The 24,265-nt window shown below is 36.7% G+C and overlaps 1 protein-coding gene across 1 annotated transcript in view; it reads left to right on the forward strand.

Moving 5' to 3' along the window:
- The window catches only part of CEP170 (centrosomal protein 170), a 140,867-nt gene that overhangs the window by 98,560 nt on the left and 18,042 nt on the right, over positions 1-24,265 (forward strand). Inside the window, 4 exon segments of the mRNA XM_017847790.1 lie at positions 5,331-5,565; positions 19,574-19,721; positions 21,929-21,938; positions 21,941-22,098. Of these exon segments, the coding sequence (XP_017703279.1) occupies positions 5,331-5,565; positions 19,574-19,721; positions 21,929-21,938; positions 21,941-22,098 (551 nt within the window).

Consider the following 24,265-nt stretch of genomic DNA (forward strand, 5'->3'; position numbering starts at 1 on the left):
AAAAAAAAGTTTTTTTAAAGAAACGTGTGTGATAAAAATAGAAGATTGGAAATCTCAGATTTAGCATTAAGAGAAGAGTTCTGTATGTTTCTCTGATATAATTTGCAGTTTGCTTCTAGGAGTTTAACTAGTTTTTTTTTTCCCCAAAACATTCCTTCAATGATTTTTTGTTTGTTTGTTTGTTTGTTTGAGACAGAGTCTTGCTCTTGCTGCCCAGGCTGGAGTGTAATGGCATGATCTCGGCTCACTGCAACCTCTGCCTCCCGGATTCAAGTAATTCTCCTGCCTCAGCCTCCCAAGTAGCTGGGATTACAGGCATGTGCCACCATGCCCGGCTAATTTTTTGTATTTTTAGTAGAGACGAGGTTTCACCATATTGGTTAGCCTGGTCTGTCCTCCTGTCTCAGCCTCCCAAAGTGCTGGGATTAACAGGCGCCCGGCCTCCTTCAGTGATTCTTGATATCAAGTTGTAACTGAGATATCCAGATTTATTTTGGCAAGATATATTTAAATTTAAAGACCTTGAATTATCAAAATAAAGCACTTGGTTTTCATTATGTTTTAAGTGCACATTTTAGAAAATGAAAACATTATGTTAATATCCTTAAAATTTTTTTAGACTGTTTGCTGTCCCTTTTCAATTCTAATCTTCACAATTTATAGGCAGTAGAAATTAAATGTTGGACATGCATGGCTTGAATTAACTCTTTCTTCAGATCAAAGGACAAAACAGAGCATTGTCAGCAGTTTTTCTCCCCAACTGATCTTATCGCTGCGTGCTCATAAATATACATGCAAAACATGTGTGTGGTAATTTTCCACTAAAATATTCTGATATAGTATGAAGATGCAATGTGTGTTTTCTGAAGTGTTCGCAAAATCTATAGTTGCACGTTTTAATGCCAACAAAGAAATTGGAACATTCACAGAAATACGATACTAACAACTTTTTTTCCTTTTTAATTCTGTAGACATCATAAATGATAGTATGTTTTTGTAGTGAATATAGTAGTTTGGTACTACAACACAAGAGAGAATGTTGCCTATTTTATAATTAAAAACTAAATTTTGTAATGAATGCTGTAGCTCTAGCTACAAGCTTAATCAAGCCTATCTTGGAACTTTCATTTTAATGTATATGCTGTCTCGGCCTTTACTAACCAATAAGTCTCTTAGAGATTGGTATTTCAAACACCTTTAAATGCCTTAGTAATATCAACCCATCAAATGAGCCTAATAATATATTAAGAAAATCTAATTTATTTTTATATATTGTTACTTAAGCTGAATAAAATTCAAGAGAAAGAACGTTTTCTTCAACACAGGTAGAAATCAGAAAACTATCATTACGTGAGAAATTTAGGATGTCTTTTTAAAACAACTTGGCTGGGCACGGCAGCTCATGCCTATAATCCTAGGACTTTGGGAGGCTGAGGCAGGTGGTTTACTTGAGGTCAGGAGTTCGAGATCAGCCTGGCCAACATGGTGAAACCCCCCTCTCTACTAACAATACAAAAATTCGCCAGACATGGTGGCAGGTGCCTATAATTCCAGCTACTCTGGAGGCTGAGGGCAGGAGAATCGCTTGAACCTGGGAGGCGGAGGTTGCAGTGAGCCGAGATGGCACCATTGCCCTCCAGCCCAGGTGACAGAGGGACACTCCATCTCAAAGAAAGAACTTACTGGAAACAAAAGTGTAGAATGTATACAACACTTGGAATCTCAGAGAATTAGTTTTGAAGTCTGGGAGTCCATAGACCTGGCTTATACTTTGATTTTAGCAAGGTAAGACCTCTCTGGGCCTGTTTCTTCTCTGTAAATGGAATAATTTAGACTCATGTCAAAGGTCATTCTGTTCCAAAATTCTATGAAATAAGTAGATGGGGAAAAATTTAAAATATTTTAACTTGAAGTTTCTTTGGTGTTAATTAGTGGGTGGTAGGGAATTTAGGAAAAAAAAAAGTTGGGTAGCTGCTATAGTTTGGAAGCAAATGTTAAGAAAGAAAAAGTTTTGAAATCAATTCTTTGAGAAATAACAGGTTAAAAGGCCTAGCATTGAACTCCCTTTCCCAGTTCCTTCTCCGCCAGTAGCCATCATTTCACTCAGTCTCTGCTCTGCTGTTGGTTGTTACACAGACTCAGTGTGTCCAGAGGTAACTGGAGCTTTTCTTCATAGCACACCACGTGTGATGTGTTTTCCACTGGCAAAGAGAGCTCTTAATTACTTAATAATTTTTAATCACATTTTTATTTCTATGCTATATGCTGATTATTTTATCCAGTTTCCTCCTCAATTTTAAAAGAACGTACCTAAAGATGTTACCTTTTACTTTTTAAAATATGCTGTATTCCTTTTTTTTTTTTTTTTTGAGACGGAGTCTCACTCTGTCGCTCGGGCTGGAGTGCAGTGGCATGATCTCCACTCACTGCAAGCTCCGCCTTCCGGGTTCACGCCATTCTCCTGCCTCAGCCTCCCGAGTAGCTGGGACTACAGGCGCCCGCCACCTCGCCCGGCTAGATTGTTGTATTTTTTAGTAGAGACGGGGTTTCATCGTGTTAGCCAGGATGGTCTTGACCTCCTGACCTCGTGATCCGCCCGTCTCGGCCTCCCAAAGTGCTGGGATTACAGGCATGAGCCACCACGCCCGGCCTCCTCCTCAGTTTTAAAAGAACGTACCTAAAGATGTTACCTTTTACTTTTTAAAATATGCTGTATTCTTTTGATTGCTTTTCTTTTTGTGTTTGAGATGGAGTCTGGCTCTGTCACCAGGCCAGAGTGCAGTGGTGCAATCTCAGCTTACTGCAACCTCTGACTCCTGGGTTCATGTGATTCTCCTGCCTTAGCCTCCCGTGTAGCTGGGATTACAGGCATGCACCACCACGCCTGGCTAATTTTTGTCTTTTTAGTAGAGATGGGGTTTCGCCATGTTGGCCAGGAGGGTCCCGACCTCCTGCCCTTGTGATCCGCCCGCCTCAGTGTCCCAAAGTGCTGGGATTACAGGCGTGAGCCCCGCACCCGGCCTCTGATTGCTTTTAAAAGATATTATTAGTAGCTTTACTATTCTTACTGACTTCGAGGTAGACCAGCCTATGAAAAGAGATGGAAAGTTTGTGAAAAGGAAGTTTTTCTCTTACTTTTTTTCCTCAAAATGTAATTGCTTTTTGATCCTAAGCTCAGACTATTTAAAGTTAATTCTAGCATGGCTCTCTACTTATATGTGGTTACCTGACATTTAACATATATTAACAGTACTTGGCACTCAGTCTCTCATTCTGCTTTCATGTAGTCAGCCATCAATGCCATTCTTTCTAAGTTACCTCGAAATTAACTGTCTTAGTTTTATCATACTTATGTTTTCATATGTTCTCCAGTTTATTAAAGCTCTTTGTTAATTGCTTTTCTTTTCTCTCTAGTTTCCAATCATATGTATGGTGACCACAGTTGCCTAATCAAAAATCAGAAAATTTGATGTGACAATTGATTTTTCTCTTCCTTATGAACACTGTTGTAAAATAGCAAAATAAACACACATTTAGCATTTAATGAAATGCTTTTTTGAAAAGTACAAATTTGTTTACAGTATTTCTGATTTTGCCTGCCATATTTCTAATTTTTTTCTAAACCTCTTTACTCTTGTTCCTAAACTTTTCCTAAAATTGGTTTCAAGTCTCAGGATCACTTCAACTCATGGAAGTTTTTATATCTAGAAATGAGTACATTATCACCATGGTAAAAATATTATCTATGTTAATAAATTATCTTACAGTGTTAAAATCAGAAATTATATTTAAGCTCCTCAAAAAAACTATGACTAATTACCTAGTATATGCATTTGCATACACTTTTACAGAGAGCCATGGACTGTCTGCATATGTTCGTTCTCTAGTATCTATGAAGGAATCTAGTTCCAAACATCAGGATCTCCAAATAGGGGTGTGAATAAGGACAAATCGATGGCTCTAATTTATGGCATATTCCTCATTATAGAGTTCTCTGTTTCTTAAGCCAGTTCTAGTGGCAATGTATGCCAGTTTTATCTGAGAGCAAGCTCAGCCTTAGAGATCCCCAGGTAAAAATGTACTTTTTGGAGGAAAAGACATAAAAGGCATAAAATTTGAGTGGAGGAACTTCTGGATTCTATGCAGCTTAGGATCAGTTTCTATTGAAAAGGAAAAAGATGCTAAGGTTTTATTACTTTAAAACGCCGATAACATTTAATGCTTTTCACTAGGTTTCGGAAAAGTAAGTGTTTATATCCAGGAATTCTTACATTTTTTCCAAAATATTTGTGAAAAATTTGCTAGCCAACATTCAGCTAAGTGCTAGATATACATTATTGGATTAAACAGACATGGTTCCTGCCCTTGTGAAGTTTACCAGGAATTAGCCTTTATTTCTCTTTTTTACCTCTATTTATGCTTCACAAATTATTTGTATGTTTGATTCTCATATTAACAGTAGTAAAGTGTCTGCTTTGTCTTCTGATTTTTTAAATGTTTCAGCAGTACCATTTTTTTAATGTCTTTACTAACTGTAAATAAGAAAGTGATTGCCACTTTCTTTAATGTGACTCTTCACAGTATCTCCTGTGCCTTCAATGTCAATGGTTGTGACAAAAGCTTGTAGAGTTTTGCTTTTTGTAGATTTTATGCCATTGTCTATTTTCACCATATGCTTTCAGTGTCAAAGCAGCAGAGAGTTGTACTGAAGATGCTTTGTTGTGTTTTTTTACCATGTAAAAAGATTTTTTCCAACCATAGCGTAACAGGATGTTGAATGACAGAGGTAATGTTTTTTTTTCTGCCATAAAGGCATAATTTCCACAGCCGGAATTATGCACATCTGTGTGTTGGGAAAAGAGAGTTTTTACCATCTCCATGTTGAAAGTCCATGTGGCATGAGGAAATCTTTTCCCTTGTTTTTATTTTGTTGTCATTGATGTTGTTACTGTCTCTTTTTTTTTTTGAAAATTCATATTTTCACTCAAATAAGAAATATTTGCAATTGAAAAGTGCTCCAGTTACACATCGATGGATAGAGCTTGCTTAGTTGTGTGTCATTAGTGGAATTTTTCATCTAAATGTTTATTCACCACACTATGGAAAACATGGTCTGTCAATGTTTTTGATTCTTCATTGTTTTAATTCACCAAAGTGTAATGTTTCTATCTCTAAGGAGTAGTAGACTTATGGTTTTTGTGAGGTATGTGTATGTCAGTTATTGAAAATTGTGCTGTGTGTGCGCTTTCATGGTGTTTTGAAGTCGTGACTTTTTACCTCCTTTAAATGATAATATAATAATTCTTTTTTTAATAATTAAACTAATTTAGTAAATTCAAGATGGAGGCGCTTTCCTACTGATTATGCTTCCACCTCAGAAGATGAATTTGGATCAAACCGTAATTCCCCTAAACATACCCGTCTACGTACTTCTCCAGCCCTGAAAACCACTCGCTTGCAGAGCGCTGGATCAGCAATGCCTACTAGTTCTTCATTCAAGCACCGGATTAAAGAGCAGGAAGACTACATCCGGGATTGGACTGCTCACCGAGAAGAGATAGCCAGGTTGGTTTTCAGAACTTATCTTTAAGAACTGAAAATTTCTAAGAACATTACAACTTGGTAACAAAGTTTAGCTTGTACTTCATTTTTACTAATAGTCTAAGAACTGAAATCCACAGATAGCTGTGAACTCTGTTTAGTCAGTAGTATTACTCTCTATCCAACTTTTTTCCTTTTTTTTCTATGCCTGTGCCACTAACATATTGTAGAACTGATTTATTTTGACCTTTTCTCTCTCTCCTCTCCTCCCTTTTTAAGAATTTCTTTTATAGATGGTGATAAGTAAGTATAACTTTGAAAGGGAGGCAGTATCAGATCTACATAATTAAGAACTGTGCAGGCAATTTATGGATTACTTTCCTTTAAACTTCCAAAGATATAATAGTATACCTGTTAGAGTGGCTAATGCTCTCTAGAGAGAATTAGGGTAAGCAGATTTTCACTCATACTTTTATGAGCTCATGAAGTATGGTCAGTTCAACCCTTTAGTAAGTAAAACAAAATATGGTTATTTTGAAGATTAAATAAATATGTTTATAGTAACTTTTAGATTTAGATTATGTACAAAAAATAAAATTTATGCTGCAGATGATTTTTAATTAATAACTTATAATTAATAACTTACTATGGCTGAACTTTGAAGAGAGATTATACTCAAGCAGATATTATAGTACTTAAAATATAAGGATTTTTTGTTTAAAGTTTGTGAGATGTTCAATTTTATTGCACTATACCATATGTTACCTAAACATTTTCACTGTGTACATACTAAGCTTACTTCTGTCTTTAAGACCTTAATCTTCAAGTTGTATACTTGAGAACATTATTAAAGAGTTTATACATAATATTTCATAGATGCTTTTAAAAAACAACAAACTTTTACTCTATCTTAATGTTCATCTTTTTTTTCTTTATTTCATTGACTTCTGTGAATTGTGTTTTTTCTGGCTCATTGGTTTGATGTTTAGTTTTTTGTTTTTAAAGACTATTTACTTGTCATTGCTTTTATTCTTAGAGAAAACATGCCTTTCTAATCTCATTGTGCTGCTTAAAACATTTTTGCTTTAACATACAACTAGCTTTTTAGGAGAGTAATTACTGAAGCATTTTAAGCCAGTTGTTCTAGTTAGAGGAAAGGCATATATGTGCTTTGGCATCCATGGATCATTATGGGCTGACAAAATGCTTGTAGTGAGAGCATCTTGACACATTTTTTGTACTTCCAGGCGCAGCTAGCAACCACAGGTCTTACTCTTATCTCATCATTTTTCCCCTTCCCTTGAAAAAGATGTCCATATACAAGATCCAGTGGTGCCTGTATGTCTAGATGCCTCCTGGCAGGAGGCCTCCTCTCTCGAGCTCCTTCTACCCCAAACTAGAAAGACTAAAACCCTTCTTCTGAGCCAAATACACTTCCCTACCCTCAAATAAAAACATAGTTGTAATGCAAACAGAAGAGGGAATAAGGGTTATACACTGTATTTTCACTTGGTTCTATTTTGCTATGTGCATAGTGTTACTATTATCAATGTGTACTTTTTATTGTCTATGGCAGGACTTCAAGGCCAGGCTATTTAACCTCCAGTGATGTTCATGCCTTATCCCTCTAGTTTGTCAGTAGCACTCTGCTAATAAAACTTGACTTTGGGATTTTAATTTTTCAACATATACTTTCCAGACATATATCTCAAAGCTAGAGAAGTGGGGTTTTTTTGTTTTATTTTATATGGAGAAAAAAAGAGGGTAGTGGAAGGAAGAAGGAAAAATACAAACTATGGAAGGAAATATTGATATGTAATGTTTCTATAGGGCAGTGATAAGTTTGCTTAGCGTGAGAAAATTCATTTTCAAATGGCTGTGAATCACTAAGTAGAATATGAGAAATAATTTTATTTACATGAACTACTACTGTCACCTAAAAGACTCCTGTGCTAAGAGCAATATTTGAAGAGTAGCAAAGACACTTTTATTTGGAAAATATAATAGTGAGTTTTAATTTATTATCAAAATGTTTTAGGCTTTAGCCTACTTTTTCCGTTCAGAATTTAGGGCTATTTCACTTGATCAGCACTTTGTTAATCTGTACATAGTAACTGTTTACCTGCATTTAAACTTAAAGCACAAAAGCAAGCTCCATTTAGAATATAAAGTATATAAGCGAGATAGGGCATATTTGGTCTTCAGTTTGATGAGGGAAAGTTTCTTTCAGGTATCCCTGATGCATATGCTTTGTTAGCTCCTGCCTCAGTTTCTCTGTTATGAATACAGATATTAACTTCCATCTAATAGGAATATAAGACATGATGCAGACTTTCATGAATATTAGGGTAAATAGAGCTATAATACCAGCTTTACAGATGACCAAATGAAATATATTTAACCAAAAACTTATACTGGATGATTATCTACAGTAACACCTCAAAGATAGTGCAGGTTTGGTTTCAGACCACTGTAGTAAGGCAAATATCTCAATAAAGTAAGTCACACAATTTTTTTTGTTTCCTAGTGCATATAAAAATTATGTTCACACCATACTGTGTGCAGTAACACTGCTTCTTAAAAAATATATATACCTAAACAAGTAAATATTTTAGTGCTAAAAACACTAGTGATCATCTGAGCCTTTAGTAAGTCATCAGCTTTTTGTTGGCATAGGGTCTTACATCCCTGCTGATGACTGCTGACTTATTTGAGAGTGGTGGTTGCTGAAGCCTGGGGTGACTGTGGCGATTTCTTGTTTTTTCTTCTGAGACAGTGTCTTGCTCTGTCACCCAGGCTGGAGTGCAGTGGTGCAGTCTCGGCTCTCTGCAAGCTCCACCTCCCGCGTTCACGCCGTTCTCCTGCCTCAGCCTCCCAAGTAGCTGGGACTACAGGTGTCCGCCACCACGCCCAGCTAATTTTTTGTATTTTTAGTAGAGACGAGATTTTACCGTGTTAGCCAGGATGGTCTCGATCTCCTGACCTCATGATCCTCCCGCCTCGGCCTCCCCAAGTGCTGGGATTACAAGCATGAGCCACCATGCCCAGCTGTGATTTCTTAATTAAAATAAGACAGCAGTGAAGTCTGCCACATTGACTCTTCCTTTGATGAAAGATTTCCTTGTAGCAATGCAATGCTGCTTGATAGCATTTTACCCAGAGTACAACTTCTTTCGAAACTGCAGTCAGTCCTGCTGCTGGCTTATCAACTGAGTTTATGTAATATTCTGAATCCTTTGTTGTCAACTCAATAGTGCTCACCACAGCTTCACCAGGAGTAAATGCTATTGCAAGATACCACTTTCTTTTCCCATCCAGAAGAAGCAGCTTCTTATCTCTTAATGTTTTCTCGTGAGATTGCAGCAATCCAGTCCCATATTCAGGCTCCACTTGTACTTCTAGTCCTTCTAGCGCTCTTGCTATTTCCACCATATCTGCAGTGACTTCCTCCACTGAAGTCTTGAACCCTGAAAGTCATCCATGAGGGTTGGAATCAGTTTCTTCCAAACTCCTGTTAATCTTGATATTTTTACCTCCTCTATGAATCACAAATGTCCTTAATGGCATGTAGAATGGTGAATCCTTTCCAAAAGATTTTCAGTTACTTTGTCCAGGTATATTAGAGGAATCGTTACCTATGACAGCTATAGTCTTGCAAAATGTATTTCTTAAATAAAGGAATACATTTTCTGCTTAGAAGACAAAAATGGGCCAGGCGCGGTGGCTCACACCCGTAATCCCAGCACTTTGGGAGGCCGAGGCAGGCAGATCACGAGGTCAGAAGATCGAGACCATCCTGGCTAACACAGTGAAACCCCATCTCTACTAGAAATAGAAAAAATTATCTGGGCACAGTGGTATGCTCCTGTAATCCCAGCTACTCGGGAGGCTGAGGCAGGAGAATCGATTGAATCTGGGAGGCAGAGATTGCAGTAAGCCGAGATTGTGCCACTGCACTCCAGCCTGGGACAGAGCGAGACTCTATCTCAACAACAACAACAAAAAGTCAAAATGACTCCTTGATCCATGGGCTGCAGAATGGATATTAGCAGGCATGAAAACAGCATTAATCCCCTTGTACACCTCAGTCAGAGCTCTTAGGTAACCAGGTACATTGTCCATGAGCAGTAATATTTTGCAAGTAATCTTTTTTTTCTGAGCAGTTTGTCTCAACAGTGGGCTTAAAATATTTAGTGAACCACACTGGAAATATGCCGTAATCCAGGCTTTATTGTTCCATGTGTAGAGCACAAGCAGAGTAGATTTAGCATAATTCTTAAGGGCCCTATGACTTTTGGGATGGAAAATGAGCATTGGCTTCCAACATAAAGTCACCAGCTACATGAACCCCTAACAAGAGAGTCAGCCTCCTTCGAAGCTTTGAAGCGGGGCGTTGTCTTCTCTCTGGCTATGAAAGTCCTAGGCTGTTTTATCAACATTGAAAACCAGTTGTTATTATAACCACCTTAATCAGTTACCTCAGCTAGATCTTCTGGATAACTTGCTACAGCTTCTGTATCAGCACTTGCTGCTTCTCTGTGCACTTTTATGTTAAGGGGATGGTTTCGTTCCTCAAGCCTCATGAACCGACCTCTGCAAACTTTTCTTTTGCAGTTTCCTCACCTCTGTCAGCATTCACAGAGTTGAAGAGAGTTTGGGTTTTGCTCTGGATTAGTTTGGCATAAGGGAATGTTGTGGCTGGTTTGATCTTCTATCCAGACCACTCAGACTTTGTCCATATCAGCATTAGGCTATTTAGGCTGTTTTGCTTTCATATCATTCCTGTGTTCACTAGAGTAGCACTTTTAATTTACTTCAAAAGCTTTTCCTTTGCATCCACAACTTGGCTGTGTGGCACAAGAGGCCTAGCTTTTGATGATTGCTGGAATAGTAAGGCAGAATTTAAAATGGTTCCATGGTTGATCAGATGGGAGATTGGTGAGAGTAGGGAACCCAGAAGGTATGGAAAAAGAAGATAGGTTGTAGTTTGGTCATACTGACACCAAGATGCCTAAAGGATAGCCCTGTGAAAAAATCTAGCAGACAGTTGAACCGTGGCTGTGAAACAGGAAGCCGTGAGAGCTAGACTCATCGTTGTAGAGTCATTCGTGAAGAGTAAATATTTGGATAGATGGTATCACCAGGGAATGGTGAGGGAGCTGCAAATGCAGCTGAACTCTGAGATAACCTCAGTGACAGGGATGCAGTGTAGCTGAATGGTGAAGAATATGGACTGTGGACTCAGACCGTATTCCTGGTCTGAGATTCAAACCCAGCTCGACCACAAGGTCTGTGTGACCCTGGGTGAGTTAATTAACTGTGCTCTAGTGATCTCATCTGTAAAATGGATGTAATGGTGCCAACCTGAGAGAGGTGACAAGTTGATGCAAATACTTAACCTAGTGCTTGACATATAGTCAGCAGTCAATAAATGTTAGTTATATTTAAGAGGGATACAGAGAAAACAGTGGTTTATGATTATAGTTAGAACTTTATTTGGAGTTTTCAATTTTCTGTAGAGCTCACATATTTAAATTTATGAGAATCCAGATATAATTGGAATTTTAGAATCAGCATTACATTCCTACAGTTTATAAAATGCTAGCCTTACCTTATTTATGCTTAAGAATCCCAGCCAATGCTTTGTTCAGATTTTCAGTCCAAACTTAATTATTACAAATGTTTTTGACCTGTTGGTAAAAACAGTGGTATGTAAGTGGCTTATTTTTTAATATTAAAGTGATCATTAAATAGGTGTGTCGGCTGGGCACGGTGGCTCACCTTTGTAATCCCAGCACTTGGGAGACCAAGGTGGGCAGATCCCCTGAGGTCAGGAGTTCGAGACCAGCCTGGGCAACATGGTGAAACACCATCTCTACTAAAAATACAAAAATTAGCCGGGTGTGATGGCGTGCACCTGTAATCCCAGCTACTCGGGTGGCTGAGGCAGGAGAATTGTTGAAACTCAGGAAGCGGAGGTTGCAGTGAGCCGAGATCGCACCACTGCACTCCAGCCAGGATGACAGAGTGAGACTCTGTCTAAAAAAAAATAAATATATCACAGAACACCTATCAGTCCCATTCCCTGGTTTGTTGACCCCAAATGAAACTCACTTGGCATTGTAAGACAAAAAGCTTTTATTATTACTGAGCCATTTACACGTAATTTTATTAGTGAAATTCAAGTAAAAAGAATACTGATCAAATTCTTTGAAAACATTTTAAAATAGAACTATGGTTTATGTTTTTCAAGCCTAAAATATTTGCAGTTACAGTTATGAATGAGTGGTAATCTTAACAGTAAGAAACCAAATTACTTGTAATTTTAATACATTATCGAAAGCTTTGTGCTTTTTTTGTTTATTTTGTTGGTAGGAACCAATTTAGTTGTCAGAATTAAATGGTATGGGTTTTCTTATTGTCTATAAGGTAATATAATGCTTTTCTGTGTATTGTAATTTAGCTAACATGTCTTTAATTACAATATAATTGAAGGATATACTACATTTGAAGTTGTGAGTGGAGGTGAGCTTTGATAATACCAAAATGTTTTTTGTTTTGGAGAAAATATTATGGAAATAAAAACTACCTTAATCAAGGAATAAGGCATATCTGCTAAGTCAGTTTTAAGACATAATTTATTGATTCATAATATCTAAAGTCTAGGCCCTGTTATTTTGTTGGGCTAGTCAGATCCAAACAGCAAGAGTAGGGAAATGGCCGGGCGCGGTGGCTCAAGCCTGTAATCCCAGCACTTTGGGAGGCCGAGACGGGCGGATCACGAGGTCAGGAGATCGAGACCATCCTGGCTAATATGGTGAAACCCCGTCTCTACTAAAAAATACAAAAAACTAGCCGGGCGACGAGGCGGGCGCCTGTAGTCCCAGCTACTGGGGAGGCTGAGACAGGAGAATGGCGTGAACCCGGGAGGCGGAGCTTGCAGTGAGCTGAGAGCTGGCCACTGCACTCCAGCCTGGGCGGCAGAGCAAGACTCCGTCTCAAAAAAAAAAAAAAAAAAAAGAGTAGGGAAATAAATCATCTGCCCATAGGTTCAGATGACAGTGATTCTTCAATTTCTCTGTAGTTTCCCACATTTCCTAAAACTTCATTATTCCTTCCTCATAGTCTCTACCCGAGTTTCTAAAACTACTCTGGCGATCTCAGGTCTTGTTTATTGAATAAGTACTTTCCTGTCAGATGACATCAGACCATCTTCTTTTAACTTACTGATTTTGTCATTGGTGGAGATAGCATGGATTTGCTAAAACCTGCAAAGTTATCCTCTTAATTACCTCTTTATTTGCGACTTTCTCTGCTTATTTGAAGCACATTCATAAGTCTAGTTTCGAGACTAGAATCTTTCTACATTTTATCAAATGTAACTTATCTGTAGTGATAAACATTTCATTGACAATAATTTGAGGTGCCTTAAAAAAAATTAAATCCCTGTCTCTTGATGGCTAGAAGTAGACTCCATATACTTTGTTCGAACTCTGCTTTTGTAATCAGGTCACTCATTAAATTGCTCTTGCTGCCCAAAAGAAACCTCCGATTTCAACTCATTATTATCCCATCCTAAACCTTTTGTGGCTCAGAGTAGCTCTGTCCCAGTTCTCCATACTTTTGTTGCATAAAGAATGGGGTTTGCCAAATTTTTTTCATTAAGGTCTTCTATTATTGAATCACAATGCCACTAACATCTAATAAATTAACTGACAGTTGCCACTAATGGAAGAGAAAAACCTTTCCTTTTCATTAGGAAACTTTTTTGTGAACCTTCCTTATAGTTGGTATGTAAGTCAAATATATGAGTTAATCAATACATAAATTAATCTTCAAGCCTCTTGACTGAACTTTTTATTCTTTATTGTACAGTGAGATCATGAAATCATTCATAACCATTGCTTTGTAAATACCAAATAAATTTTTAAAATTATTTTATTTTGAGACAGTCTCACTCTGTCACCCAGGCTGGAGTGTAGTGGCGCGATCTCAGCTCACTGCAACCTCCGCCTCCCAGGTTCAAGCAATTCTCGTGCCTCAGCATCCCGAGTAGCTGGGATTAAAGGCGCATACCACCATGCCTGGCTAATTTTTTTGTATTTTTAGTGGAGATGGGGTTTCACTGTGTTGGCCAGACTGGTCTTGAACTCCTGACCTCAAATGATCCACCTGCCTCAGCCTCCCAAAGTGCTGAGATTACAGGTGTGAGCCACTGTGCCCGGCCTCTTTTGTTTTTTAAAAGATATCTAGCTCATTATCAGTAGGCCGTGAATAGTTTAAATGCTTAAGATTCCAATTTGAAAATTTTTAAGTCAAACTCCAAAGATTTTTATATAGCTTATTTTCAAAGTCATGGTTTAAAATACAGAACTCATGTGAATGACATTTCTAGGAAACCTTAGGTGAATTTCTTAGGATCAGCTTGAGCTGTTTACAGTGGTAACACATCTGTATGAAAGGCATGTCAAGAAGAACTGAAGATCAGATGTGGCTTTACCACAAGCCAGAGGCTGTATTAAAATTAGGTGCTGTCTAATAAAAAAGAAAGAAGAGATCCAGTTAATGACAGAATCACATAAATGTGGTTATGTTCATTGCTTTTAACAGCTGAGAAAAATAATCTTGAATAATGGGCCAAAACCAGGAAAAGCCTTCAGGGGAAAATGTAGTTATAAGTATTTACAAGGCATGTACATTTTTTAAAATTACAGCCTTATCACATTAAAGCCTCATCTGGGTACTTTTTTATATACCAAAAAAAAAGTACCGTATTTTTATTTGTAGGCAGTGTAGTAATAAGAATTCTGTCTTTTATTTGGAGATAGAATTTCCAAATATCTAGTTGACCTTGCTAAGCGTTCATGCTTCGTAGCCAGTGATACTGAGCATTCCATCTGGATTGCCTCTAGACAGGGGATTCACAGTTGGTCTTTACTGGTTAGAGAACATCTAGAACTTTTTGCTCATACACAAAGTGAAAACCTTATATGTCCTGTTTTATAGGTCCAGTTGGTGCCTGCATTCGTGTACTTCTAGCTTGACTTTTTACCCCCTCTGTGTGCTATTACGGGGTCTCTTACAAGTGTACTTTTTCCTGCATTGTATAAGCAATGAGAATTTTAAATGAAATGAAGTGAATTTGCTAATATCTCGGGGTTTGTTTTTTTTTCTTCCCATGCCTTGTAAACCTTAAACCACTATACTTGTTCTATTTGAGGTGCAGGGGAGAGCATGAGTGAGCTCATCACTTAGAAGGAAAATACAAGCTAAACCAAATCCTTAATGAAACAACATTTGTTTTACCTATGGAAATAAAAAACTTTTAGCCACATGCTTATGAATTTTACTTTATACCTCCCTTTGAAGTTTTGGGGCCCGATACAGGATCCTTGACTCTGTAAAAATAATATGGCTCTTTATTGTTTGGCTGACTGGCTTTTATACCATTGCAAGGAGTTGGGAGGGAGAGGGACCACTAATTTCTTCTACATTCTTCTTCCCGTATCTCATTACCATGATCTCTATTCAGATTCAAAGTTTCCCTGGTGCATCCTGTTATAAATCATGTTTCTTATGAATCGCTGACCATATTTGCCACTGTTGGGGAGGCAAAAAAAACCTGAAACACAGAGCCTATGTTCTAAGTGAGTTCATAATTTATACAAGGATTAAAAGCTAATTCCTGTCATTCTTACACCTTTGCATCCTCATAGCTTAACTCCCACTTACAAGTGAGAACATGTGGTGTTTGATTTTTCATTCCTGAGTTACTTCACTTAGAATAATTGACCTTAGACTTTTTTTCCTTCTATTTTCTTTTTCCAGCTTTCCTGAGTACCTTTCAGCTGATATCCCCTTTTTCCTTTTTTTTTTTTTAAGTTCTAGTGTACATGTGCACAACATGCAGGTTTGTTACATGTGTATATGTGCCATGTCGGTGTGCTGCACCCATTAACTCGTCATTTACATTAGGTATATCTCCTAATGCTATCCCTCCCCCTCCCCCCCCACCCCCACAATAGCCTCCGTGTGTGATGTTCCCCTTCCTGTGGCCCAAGTCATGACCTCATTGTTCAGTTCCCACCTATGAGGTGGAACATCGCGGTGTTTGGTTTTCTGTTCTTACTGCGATTAGTTTGCTGAGAATGATGTCTAGCTGCATCCATTTCCCTATGGTGTATATGAGCCACATTTTCTTAATCCAGTCTGTCACTGATGGACATTTGGGTTGATTCCAAGTCTTTGCTATTGTGAATAGTGCCGCAATAAACATACGTGTGCATGTGTCTTTATAGCAGCATGATTTATAATCCTTTGAGTATATACCCAGTAATGGGATGGCTGGGTCAAATGGTATTTCTAGTTCTAAATCCTTGAGGAATCGCCACACTGTTTTCCACACATCTACAGCCATCTGATCTTTGACAAACCTGACAAAAACAAGAAATGGGAAAAGGATTCCCTATTTAATAAATGGTGCTGGGAAAATTGGCTAGCCCTTTTTCCTCTTACAAAACTTTTTTTTCTTACTAAACTCTTCTAGATCATGTGGAAATCATGAGCTTTTCTGGAACGACCCTTAAATGTCTCTCCTTAAACTCATTTTACATTTTAACACTTCTGGTCATTTGCAAACTAGACTAAATTATTTCTTAAAAGCTGAGTCATTACAGTTATGATCTCTTCACCAATGTTAAAGTAACAGGAGGTTTGACTTGCTGTCATCAGCTTCAGTTTTAGGATTCTAAAGCTAGTATACTTCATAAATAGCCCACCAGTTGCTTTTTTCCAGTAATGTCAAAGGAAACTTAATTCCAGTGGTTCATGTGTGTATCCTCTGGAAAGTTTTACATGTAAAAACTTTTGAAAACTAATGTGCTATTAAAAAATAGGGCAAATTTTTGGCTGGGCACAGAGGCTCACGCCTGTAATCCCAGCACTTTGGGGGACCAAGGTGGGCGTATCACAAGGTCAAGAGATCAAGACCATCCTGTTCAGCATGGTAAAACTCCATCTCTTCTAAAAATACAAAAATTAGCCGAGCGTGGTGGCACGTGCCTGTAATCCCGGCTACTCTGGAGGCTGAGGCAGGAGAATTGCTTGAACCCAGGAGGCAGAGGTTGCAGTGAGCTGAGATCGTACCACTGCACTCCAGCCTGGCAACAGAGTGAGAGTCTGTCTCAAAAAATAATAATAAATAAGGCAAATTTTTAAATAGCTAATTTAAAACAATGTTGTGTTGGCACTTTAAATCAGTAAAGTACGATAGTTTGTTTCTATTGTGGTTGTAATGATACATAATCTTGCAAAGATTGTATATTTAGTTGGGTATGCATATCACAAGAACTATAGTTTTTAATATATCCTTTAATGTTCCAATATACCCAAAATGTACAATTATTTTTGCCAGTATACAGCCTTTCAGTGAAAAAAAAGTGTTATGACTGAGATAGTTTACATAGAAAAATTACAAACTTTATGACTTAAAGTACATTTATCATGTTATCTCACCTTTTTTTCTTCGATAATGCATACTTCTACGGAATTGTTGAAACTGAGTCAGTGGTTCTGACACTCGGGAAAACATAAAGACTAGACTAATGTTAGAGAAATGAACCCTTCGTTTCTGTTTTGTTCCTTTGGTGCTATTTTCTTATCTAAATTTTGTAATAAAATGGAATTAAATGTGAAAATATCAATTAGGTTTTCAAATCAACAATATATGTATACATTAAGATTGCTCATTTTAATACATATTTTACTGTATCACATGTGGAGATTGCTGTTTTCCATGTTTTTTCTAATTACTTTATACTGTTTTCCACAAATATTAGAAACTTCATTGTACAGATCATCTGCATAAAAAAACTTTAATGAAAAATAGTGTTTTGGATACACTGATGCTCATCTGTATTTTTTCTCATTAAGCTTTATTACTCTGTTTCTCATTCTAGTTCATTTATTTTGGGGAATTGCAAGGATTTGCTATATTATATAGGGGAACACTTTTAACACATTTTCAAAAGAATCACATCAACAGTTAATATGCTTTTTAAAATTATATATGCAGCGATCATGTGAGATATACCATGGCATAGTGAAAAGATCCAATTATGGCACTTAACTATTTGTGACCTTGGCCAAAAAAATGGTCACATGTCTTCTCCTGTGTCTCATTTTCCTTATCTGTAAAACAAGATGAGTAATACTTCTCTTACAGAGTGGTTGTGGGAATTAAATGAGTTGAGGAATATGAAGCTGCTTTGTAATGTTCTCATTATATTATAATGGTGCCTTCTATTTATTCTAAGCTTCATGAGGACAAGGACTCTTTCTGCTTCTTCGTTGTTGTAGTCTTTAAGACTTAGCACAGTGCCTGGCACATAATAAGGAATCGGTAAATATTTGTAGGTGTTTTTCCTGCCTTTTTGTGTTGATAAATAAATGAGGAATTAACTGTCATTTCTTACAAAGTTTATATATTGACCATAAATTGCTTCTGTTGGTCCATAACTTCAACCTAGTTCTCTTTTAAATCTAAATTTTATGTAATTACTAATGTGCTTGAAAGTCTTTCAAACTTTCATTTTGCGTAAGTTAAAAAAAAGTTGCTTTAAGCCAGGCACATGTCTGTAATCTTAGCTATTTGGGAGGCTGAGGTTGGAGGACTGCTTGAACTCAGGAGTTTGAGACCAGCCTGGGCAATATAGCCAGACCTCCTAGGCTCCTTTTTTTTTTTTTTTTTTTTTAGTTTACTTTTATTTCCTTTGGATTTTGAAGTTGCAGAAACTTTCACATATACTTTTAATAATATTCTGTCATTCCAAAACCTTTTCTGTGGAAATAGCCACATTGAGTTTATGGGCAGTGGATGCAACTTGGAAAACGTTAATATCTTACTGAAACGAAATGTTTCTCAAAAAACAAGAATATCAGTGGTAGGTTTTGTAAGTTTCTCCCTCTTGAAAAAAAATCTAAAAGAAAATCTGTTTTCCCCTTTGATTATCACTGGTAACAGTTATTTAGTTCTTCAGTCCATGTAGGTAAAAATGCAAATGGCTTTATGGAAATGAGCACTAAAGCTTGGATCCGGTCCTGCCTTAGCTACATCTGAATATGTGCTCATGAGCAAGCCGTTCAGGTTCTCTGAGACTGTGATAAAGTCAGATAAATCCTACCTCAAAAGAACTGGGTGGGCCTCAAGTGACACAACATGTACTAGAAAGTGCTGTGCATAGTGTAAAGTGCTCTACTAAAGAGTGCAGAGTTCTTAATTTCTTTTTACTGGAGACCCCTTTGGCCATCTTGTGAAGCTTGTAGAACCCTTCTCAGGTGTAAACATAAAAGAATTACAAAGAAATCCAATTATATTGAAATTCAGTTATGAAAATATTTGAAAGTAATAGAGTAATTTATGGTTCTTTATTAACATTAAATAAAATGTTATTGTTGTGTGTTTAATGACTTCAGTAATTTTGAAGTAGTGATGACCATAAATGATGTTTTAAGATACCTGTAGCCACTGTAATGTGATCTCTGTTGATGACAAAAATCACCAGTATTGCTAATACCACTGTGGTTTGTTGCCTGTATTTATAATTGAAAGAAGTGCTAAGCGTCACTTAGAGGTTAGTGAAAATGATATTGTAATTGTTTTTTCTCAATTAAGTTCATGAACTCCTTGAATTCTATCCATTATTCCCCAAGTTTAAGAACCCCTGTAATATATTAATGCTAGTCATTAACACTAACAGTGTATGTTAAGGGCATATATCTACTCAAGGGTATTTAAAGTACATTTATCAAGGTGATGTCTTGTAGGTTATTTGGAGTTTAGTTTCATCAATCTTAATTTTGGAATTAAGGTTTAAGAGTTTGATTATGTTAACTATAAAATAGTTAATAGTTAATTTGGGGTACAAATATTTAATTAGATATACAACTTACATGACTGATTATCTCACAAATGATTGTTTCTAGAGCTGTTTATTTAAAAGGGATTAAACTTCTTTTCTAAAATTATTACCAGGATCAGCCAAGATCTTGCTCTCATTGCTCGGGAGATCAACGATGTAGCAGGAGAGATAGATTCAGTGACTTCATCAGGCACTGCCCCTAGTACCACAGTAAGCACTGCTGCCACCACCCCTGGCTCTGCCATAGACACTAGAGAAGAGGTAGGAGATCTTCATGGAGAAATGCATAAGGTTCTTTCTTTTCTTTATTTCTTTTGCTTTTAGCTTTTTGCTTAGTTTATTTTAGTTATGTCCACCCTCCCTGTTTGCATGAAGCTCTGCATTTTCCAACTTTGCTTTAACAGTTTATTTTATGTTTTTGTAACGAAACTAGTGAAGGCTAACATTTGGTCTACTATTAACATGAAGCTGGAAAATTCTTTAGAAGCAGCATTTTACCTGCTAATTCTTGGTCCATAGCTTCACTTGAAATGTGAATATAAATGGTACCTTGAAAAGCAACCCAAAATTTGATAAATGATTGTATAAAGTTTCTATAAAGTTTGACTATGAAAATGCTCTAATTAAAAGTATTTTCATTGCTAGTTAACTAGATGATACTCCAATAACAAAGAAAGAGAAAAATCCTACAGTTTCACTGTTTTAATAATTCTTTTGATAAATACCCATATACTTAAAGATCTTTTGAAAAATTGAAATATGTATGTAATATACACACATACAAATACATATTCAGAACATTTTTATAAAGTCTGGAATACCAGTTAGCATATGTAGACTATTACCCATCCAATATCAGGGCCTCTTACAGTACAACTCCAGGAGGCACCATTTGCATAACATTGCTCCAGACAGCGCCTTTAACATATAATACAAAATTAGTGGTACTCTTTGGCCATGTTGGCTGTTTTCATCTGGGACAGATATGTAAGCAAAGGATTGGCATTTAAATGAATGAACTTCTGTGTTTGGAGACTGGCAAACTGGCCTTGCTGCCAGTTTTAATACAGACCAAAGAACTAGGAATGGTTTTTACATTTTTGAATGCCAGGAAAAAACATCTAAAGAATACTAATTTGCAACATGAAAATTACATGAAATTCAAATTTTGGTGTTCATAAATAGTTTTATTAGAACACAGCCACACTCATTTGTTTAACTCTCATCTATGACTGTTTCTTTGCTACAGGGGCAGAACTGAGTAGTTGAGAGAAAGATTGTATGGCTGCAAAGCCTGAACTTTTATTATCTGTCTCTTTATGCATAAAAGTTTGCCAGCCCCTGATATTGATTGTTCTGTTTCTTCAATTTTACAAGACAATCCTAAATAGTAGGCAAAAATGGCTAGCCTTTCTGACAAATTTAATTGTGGTAAACTGTGCTAATAATATTTTCTTCATTTGCTTTTTGTCACATTTATTCTTTAATCTGATTCTTTAATGGTCACTTTTTTGTTTGTTTTCCTTCAATGTGTTGTTTAACTTATTAAATGATACTTCATCAATCTGTGTAGAGTTTTGTTACCACATTGATCAAATGTAACTGTATATGAAATCATCCTTATTGATGAAAACCTTAAGGATCGTCCTGGTGGCAAGACATACACAATTCTTCTGGTACATTTAAAATGATGAAGATATTATTTTCTCAGCTTTCTAACTAAATTTTACCTAACATAATTATACATTCACTCAGACTCAGTAAAATTACTTAAACATTCCATTGAATAAATTTCATTTTTTTTTTGTTTTATTTCAGAATATTGTACTAGGTTGATTCCCTCTTCAGTAAACCCGAGTTACTTAGTATTGTATGTCTGTGATTTGCACTGTAGATGGCAGTATATCATTTTTATTAGAATGTATAATTTCTGTAGCACTGTTAAAAGTTTATCTGACTAAGACCAAAATATTTATTTTGTGGTTTAAAAAAATATTTTCCTTTTGTAAACTTAATTGGAATTTGTAATTTATGTATCTTGTGAAGAAATTTGACACCTGGATTTGGGGAGGAAAAAAAGGAAACTAAAAGAAAAAGAAACATTATTTTATACTGGTAAGGCAATGTGAGTAAAATGAACTCATTGTCCGTCTACGTGGCTCAGCTTTTTTTCTATTTACCATCTGTTTTCCATTTGGAGAAAATCTTATCCATGGAAGAATTAAATTTAACATAGTTACTTACTTTGGATTTTGAAAATAAAACCTATGTAGATAAACCTCGATTTTATAAAGGAAATACCTTTGAAGTGCTTATAAAAAGAAAGAGTAATTGGTTTATTGAAGATGTCATGCCTCTGTTACTACTTGAGAATGGAATAACTTCTGTCTAATCATAAAATTGTAATGCCAATATTGGTACTTTTCAAATTACTGTGTTCTCATAAAGGTTTGCTTTTGTCCCATTAGTTGGTTGATCGTGTTTTGATGAAAGCCTCAACTTCCGAAAGATTCCTCCATTAGTTCATTCTAAAACACCAGAAGGAAACAACGGTCGATCTGGTGATCCAAGATCTCAAGCAGCAGAGCCTCCTGATCACTTAACAATTACAAGGCGGAGAACCTGGAGCAGGGATGAAGTAAGTAAACTATAAATTTTAACATACGGCAGAAGAAACATGTTCCGTAAGTGAGAATAGGAGGAACCATTCAGTAAGTAGCGCTGGGGAAAAAGTGATTCTCCTTAATAAATGCAATGAAATTTCACCATGACATCACATCATATACAAATAATTAACTCCAAACGAATTTAGTTATTAAATAATGCAAGAAAAACTGTAAAACTTGGCCGGGTGCGGTGGCCCAAGCCTGTAATCCCCAGCACTGCTTGGGAGGCCGGAGAACGGGCGGCATCACGAGCGTCAGGCAGATCGAGGACCATCCTGGCCTAACAACCGATGAAACGTCTGTCCTCTACTGAAAAAATACCAAGCGAAACTTAGCTGGGCGAGGGTGCGGGCGACTTGTTGTCCCCCAAGCTACTCGGGAGGCGTGAGGCACGGGAGAATGGCGGTGAACCCCGGGCGAGGTGCGAGCTTGGCAGTGAGCTGAGATCGCGGCCACTGGCACTCCAGCGCTGGGGGCAGACAGAGCGAGACTCCCATCTCAAAAAAAAAATCAAAAAAAAAAAAAAAAAAAAAAACTGTAGAACTTTTACCTTAAAAAAGTACAGGCAAATTTCTTCAATATTGTACTAGGGAGTGATTTCTTAAGAGCAAAACAAAAAGTTTTGGCCCTTAGAAAATTGATACATTTGGGTATATTAAAATTAAGGACTTTTCTTTATTAAATAATAAAGAAGGTAGAAATACAAGTTACAAACTTTTGCAAAACATAAAGCCTATGAAGGATTAGTATACAGTATATATAAAGAACTCCCTCCAATCAATTAAAAAACACAATAGAAAAATCTGCAAAAGACATGAACAACATTTCACCAAAGAGAAAATACCGAGGCGGGCAGATCACTTGAGGTCAGGAGTTTCAAACCAGCCTGGCCAACATGGGGAAACTCTGTCTCTACTAAAAATACGAAAATTAGCCAGGCATGGTGGCACGTGCCTGTAATCCCAGCTACTCAGCAGGGTGAAGCAGGAAAATCGCTTGAACCTGGGAGGCAGAGGTTGCAGTGAGCTGAACCTACACCACTGCACTCCAGCCTGGGTGACAGGGTGAGAATCTGTCTCTGGAAAAAAAAAAAAATGACAAAAAAAAGAGAAAATATTTAAGGCCTAGAAAACATAAAGGCATGTTTAACTTAACGAGTGTTCAGAAAAATGCATGTCAAGACTACAGTGAGATTATAATCATTAAATTGTTGCCACGTTAAAAAGTTTTAAAATGTTAAGTGTTGGAGGAAATGTAGATACATAGGCTTTCTTATGTGTGGTTGGTGGAGGTTAAGTTGGTGCTGTGGCTCTGGAAAACAGTTTGACACTATCTCCTAAAGTTGAAAATAAAGACATCACATGATCTAGCAATTTTCTTGCTAGTATATGTACAAGAAAAACCCTTTCTTATTGACAGTAGAAGTTACATTTATAGTAACATTGTTGACAGTATCAAAAACTTGGAAACTGTTTACACCGGCTGAAAAGTGAATGTATAAACTGGTATATTCCCAAATTGAACAATTATAGAGTAATAAAAAATTCAAGGATATATAGGAGCTCCTTCATCAAAGAGTGGTTATTTCAAATACTACTATGGAAAGAGGTGATTTAGGAACAACGCACAGAGGTGGTATATGCTTAAGGGCTGGGTACAGGAATAGTGTAGAAAGAAACAGTTGACAAGACGAGATTGATGATAGATTAATATTTGTGGATGCCTGGATTTTGGAATAGGATCTTGAGATTATTATGTGAGAATATGTATGTTTCTCATGGTACTGAGTAGAAAAAGATCTACCTGGTGGAAAAGTATGCAACTAGCCTGAAAGTTAAAATTGAAGTATACTAAAAAGTTTTAAAGCATACTTGATCTCTCTTGGCCTAATAGTTGATTTGTTCTTGGTGTCAGGAAAAGGGCCCATTCTCTAATCTTACTCTACTCATTCTGTCCTGATGTCTAGGAAGACAAATTTCTCCAAACATAATAAAACTATGTGGAAGAAGTTTATGTTTTTAAAGAGAATGGAAACATCTAGATTGATAGTTATCTCAAGGTTGATATCAGGAATTTATTTAATGCTTTGTGACAAGAAACTAAACTTCATGAGCAAAGAAAAGAGAAATATCCTATTCT

The sequence above is a fragment of the Rhinopithecus bieti genome, unplaced genomic scaffold (genome assembly GCF_001698545.2).
Source record: "Rhinopithecus bieti isolate Rb0 unplaced genomic scaffold, ASM169854v2 scaffold_28016, whole genome shotgun sequence".
Lineage (NCBI taxonomy): Eukaryota > Metazoa > Chordata > Mammalia > Primates > Cercopithecidae > Rhinopithecus > Rhinopithecus bieti.